This window comes from Eriocheir sinensis, chromosome 44 (genome assembly GCF_024679095.1).
Source record: "Eriocheir sinensis breed Jianghai 21 chromosome 44, ASM2467909v1, whole genome shotgun sequence".
NCBI lineage: Eukaryota > Metazoa > Arthropoda > Malacostraca > Decapoda > Varunidae > Eriocheir > Eriocheir sinensis.
This window is the reverse complement of record NC_066552.1, coordinates 529505-534504: the sequence shown is the minus strand read 5'-3', so window position 1 is coordinate 534504 and position 5000 is coordinate 529505. Positions and strand designations below refer to the sequence as shown.

Below are 5000 nucleotides of genomic sequence, written 5' to 3'. Positions count from 1 at the left end.
ATAAAAAGCAGAAAAAAATAGATATTAGCCAAGTAGTTAAACAATTAAGAATGACCCCAAAAAACGTAGAATAGAGAAAAGTAAAAAAGGAAAAAAACTGAAATTAGCCTAGAAAAATGAAAATAAAAATGATAAAAATAGCAAGTAGAAAATAATAATGACACCAAAAATGAAGAATAGAGAAAAATATAAAGCAAAAAAATTAAAAAAGAACAGAAATTAGCCTAACAAAAATAATGATAAAAATAGCCTAGTCCAATAAAATAATGGCCCCAAAAATGTAGAATAGAGAGAAATAATAAAGACGAGAAAACATAGAAATTACCGTAGACAAAAATAAAATAAAATAATAATAAAAAATAGTCACCCATCTTGACCCATTAGTAAAAGTTGCAAATAAAATGAAAAAAAAGAAAAAAAACTGAATCATCGTAAACTTTAAAAATTACTTAAAAATCGATAAAAAAATAAAGTTAGTTAATCTACAGCAAATATAATAACAAAAAGGTGTGCATTAATATTTGTTAGGAAAGGGTTAAAGAAAACGAGGTTGTATGTAGAGAGAGAGAGAGAGAGAGAGAGAGAGAGAGAGACGGGGAGAATAGACAAATTTAGAATAGAAATAGATATAAAAACTAGCAATAAGAATAATAGGAACTAGAAATAGAAGATAAAAAACGTAAAAATTAAAGAAACAAAAGACGAAAGGGAATAAGGAAAATGGTAAGTAAGAGAAAGTTAGAGAGAGAGAGAAAGAGTGAAAGAAAGAGAAAGAGAGAGAGAATGAGAGCAAGAAAACAAAATCTCTAGAGGGGAGGAAAAAAAAATCAACCCAAAAATAACGGAGGTGGTGGTGGTGGTATCCTTAACCTAACCCAACCCAACACCAACCGACGGCCCCTCAACCACCACCACCACCACCTCCAGTCCCTCCCCTCACCACCTCTACCCCCACTAACACCTCCTCTGACCCCCTACAGGAGAAGACCGAACCCTACTTTCTCTTCATCTTCTGCGTCGAGGCGTCCCTGAAGATACTCGCTCTTGGCTTCGTTCTTCACCCTCGCTCCTATCTCAGAAACATTTGGAACATCATGGATTTCGTTGTAGTGGTGACGGGGTAAGTGATCCTCCTGCTTGTGTGCGTGTGTATGTGTGTGTATGTGGGTGGGGATGTGGGTCATGTGCGTATGGGATGGGGGTGTGTGTGTATGTGTGTTGGTGTGAGGGCTATTTTTGTATACGTGTGTGTTTTGGGGTACTGTGTGTGTGTGTGTGTGTGTGTGTGGTCATTTGTTTGGTGAATAAGTAAGATTTGGAGGAATTTATAAAGTTAGAGAGAAAGGAGTAAAAAAAGAACAGTATTGAGAGAGAGAGAGAGAGAGAGAGAGAGAGAGAGAGAGAGAGAGAGAGAGAGAGAGAGAGAGAGAGAGAGAGAGAGAGAGTATTTCTTATCAATATATATCTCATTGACTTTGATTACTCTCATATATAACTAATTTCTTAGGTCAAATATGTCCCCTTGTGTAATCCATTCTAACACTCCTTGAAGCTGTGAGAGACGCCGAGTTAGCGCCATTTTGATACTCCCATTCTCTGTATATCTGTGTATTTTTATGACATTGCAGTGCTGTGTATTTTTCTCACCTGTCTTGAGGCTTTTTCACCTGCCGTGGGTACCTGGGCGCTCCTCGGCAGGTCCTCAGGTCATAACGCTCCGCCTGGTCCATCTTTTGAGACCCCCCTCTAGGCAGTCCATCCAGGGTTGTACAGGAAGCGAGGGTCCAGTTTTTGTACCTATTTTCCGTGTATTTTTGCAAGGCAGTGTGCGGGAGGTGCTGGGTAGGCTGTCCACACATTTTAGGGCACATCACACCCGTGGCTCCCGCCGGTTGGGTTTTACTGGTAGCAGGCGCGTGTACTTTTAAGGCGTGTGTTTTTTGGTGTGTGTGTGTGTCTGTCCCTTCCTCCGGCCGTCTGCCGCGTGCTGCAGGCGCGTCTTTTGCCTTTTTCTCCCCGGCCCGGCCCCCCCCCCCTCCCTCCCCTCCCCTCCCCTCCCCGCCGTGGCCGCGAGGACCCCACATTTCCGTCTCGCTCTAGGTTTTTTGGTGGGACTAATCCATGTGTCGCCCCCCCCCCCTCCTCCCTCAGCAGAGCCTCCACGCCCCGGTTTCCCCCCCTTCGTCCCTGCCCCCCCTCCCCCTCTCAGCACTCACTCTTGCCTTTCAGCATTGTTAGGGAGAGCAGCCACAAACTTGTTATGAGAGGCGCCCCCCCCCTGGCCGGCTCCTGCAGGGGCTGGATGGCACCAGGGGTGTGTCCTGTGGTGCCGCCCGCCCCCCGGGTCCGTCCAGGCCGGGGGCGTCGCTTCCTTAGCTGTGTATAATATTATTGTGTGCCGTGGACAGAGCCATGAGACAGGTCTTGTGTAGCCATGCAGGCGTGTCAGGCAGGGTGTGATAGTGGTGAGGTGCAGGCCGGGCCAGGCCAGGTCAGGCCAGGCAGGCCAGGGCAGGGCAGGCAGCTCAGGGCAGGCCCATCACGGGGTGGTCGTGAGCCACTCTGGCCGGGGGGGGGGGGCAGGGCCTTAGCGTAGCGCGGCAAGGTGGGGCACGGGCGGGTTGCTGCCTTGCCCGGGTGCTGAGGGTCAGGCTGTGGGGTGCTGGAGGGTGTGACGGCCGGCTCAGGCCTAGCTAGGCTGAGGTGTGAACGTGGTGTGCGTTAGTGCCTGCCGCTGGCTGGGTCCTGTGATAGTATTTGGCTGTATCTCCCTACGACAGCGGTATGACAATAATAGCAGCGGACAGTTTTGGCCAAACTGTGGATCTGAGGATGCTCCGCTCGTTCCGCGTCCTCAGGCCCCTGAAGTTGGTCTCTCGGCTGCCAAGTAAGTGGCCCGGGAACACTGCGCTCTGCTGCAGCCTCCCGGCCCCCCGCTCGCTAGGTAGTCTCGCTCCCTCCCGCTGCGGCACTGTGGCGGCGGCGACGGTGGCGGTGGTGGTGGCGGGGAGCCGCCGGCGGCGCCCGCGGCGGCACGCCCGCACCGCCACGCCGCCGGGGCACCGCCACCGGGCACTCGGCGCCCCCGCCAGGCCCCCTCCCTCCCAGGGCCCTCCCCCCTCCACTCATTAACACTTTGCTGTCACTTCCTTATAAATGGTAACCGTGCGTGCGTGCCTTGGTTCCCCCCCCCCAATGTTTCTAATGTAAATTCAATGTCGTGAGGCGACCCTGGCGCTGAGTCGCTGTCCCGCGGCTCGGCTTGACCTTGTCTTACCCAACGCCCCCCTCTCCCTCCCTCTCCCCCCCTTCTCCCCCCCCCCCGCCCCCCCGGCCCGATGAGGGAGGCCAGGTGAGGGCGCGAGGCCCCCGTGGCACGGCCCCGGGGTCCTGGCGGCCGGCGCGCCCCCGTGCTGCCCCCGGCGGCCGCCCCTCCACTGCTCCTGCTGCTGCTGCTACTACTGCTGCTGCTGCTGCTGCGGCCTCGTACTAGTGGGTAGCTCACGGCCGCGGTGAATGATCCATCTAGACATGGTAAATAGAATGGTAGATGTAGAGCAAACATTTTACTGCTCAAGTGGGGGGACTAGAGTTGTTGAGTGTTGGTGTTGGTGCAGTCAGTGTTGCCTCACACCTCCCTGTAGTGGGTCACAGTGGACGCATGGGATCATGTACTACCTAGAGCCCTCATGGGAGCCTCGGGGACGCCGCCACACACGCGGGCCAGCAGCGTGTGTGTGCGTGTGTGCGTGAGTGAGTGTGTGGGAGTGAGTGAGTGTGTGTGAGGGCTGGAGCTGGGCGCCATGAATGCAGCATCAACCTGTAGTAGACACACTGACAACTCTAGGTATATAGATCACTTTAGTAGTTTGGCCGAGAGACAGTTTTTACCTAACATTTTCTGTACTACTTACCCGCTAAAGCAGCCTCGCTTATTTTACCAAGGTAGAGCCCTAGTGGAGCCGCCCGTGCGAGCAGCGTGTTGTTGTTGTGTGCCCGGGTTGACGCCCCGCCTGCCCCGGGCGTCCCTCCGACCCTCCCTCCCCCATCGTCATAGGGTCTAGCATCACTAGTCATCTCCGTGGCCACTCTTGTCTCCTCACCCCGGCCATAGACCCCGCTCCCCAAACTCTCCTTCTCTCTTTTATATGACATCTAACCAATTTTTCTTAGATCTTAGTGTGTGTGTCTTTCAAACAATAGTGAATATCATTAGTGAGTAGCTTGGAGACCTAGCGGTCATTAGTTGGTAGCTACGGTTTTTATCTTTGCTTTTCAGATTCATCACGTTATTTGTGAGGGGAGACATAGGAATAGACTTAAGAACACTGAGAGCTATCCGGGTACTAAGGCCTTTAAAACTAGTATCAGGCATACCGAGTAAGTAGCCAGTTTAGCTAGACTGTAGTGCTCCCATCTCTTTGACATGTCACCCTACTTGTTCGCTTCTCCTTTGTTACACTCCTTGGTTGCTGATGTACCCGCAAGCTACTCACCCTCCGCTTCCCCACCACGCCGCAACTTGCCTCACTCACGCCCTTGCCTCCTCTCCCCCAGCCAAGACCGAGACCTTTCTGTTGCCCTGTTGTCCCTCCTAACCGCTCTTCCTGGCCCTTCCTCTCCCTCCCTCCCTCCCTCGCCCTAATCCTTCTCCCTACATTTGGTTTTGGTTCCTGGTTCTCCTCTGTTCCTCCTTCACGCGCTCGCCTTTCTATTGCTACTCAAAAAAGTCGGTTGAAGGAAGTTGATACCGATGTTCACACTCAACCTAACAGCAACTTCTACCGATGAGTTCATACCATTACTACTGTTGTTATTGCCCTTGAAAGTCATAAGGAAAGAGAAATGTTTAAGATTGGTTGCCGACCCCCCACCTTAGCTCTCAGATTCTTAGTAAAGCATTTAAAGACTCTATAAATGAAGTCCCCCAACCCGCGATGCTCAACTGTTTTTGGAGTTCACGGTTTAAAACATCACGTGACTTGCTTTTTTTTAATATC

General features: G+C 51.4%; 1 protein-coding gene across 34 annotated transcripts in view; it reads left to right on the top strand.

Moving 5' to 3' along the window:
- LOC126980236 (voltage-dependent calcium channel type A subunit alpha-1-like) overlaps window positions 1-5000 on the top strand; it is a 209962-nt gene that overhangs the window by 93177 nt on the left and 111785 nt on the right. For 26 of the 34 annotated variants that reach the window (XM_050829887.1, XM_050829882.1, XM_050829901.1 and 23 more), the window contains exons 4-5: window positions 981-1120; window positions 2781-2887. In XM_050829887.1, coding sequence (XP_050685844.1) covers window positions 981-1120; window positions 2781-2887 — 247 coding nt within the window. Of the gene's footprint in view, window positions 1-980; window positions 1121-2780; window positions 2888-4279; window positions 4381-5000 lie in introns of all 34 variants that reach the window. The other 8 variants (XM_050829889.1, XM_050829900.1, XM_050829899.1 and 5 more) reach the window with 2 other exon arrangements.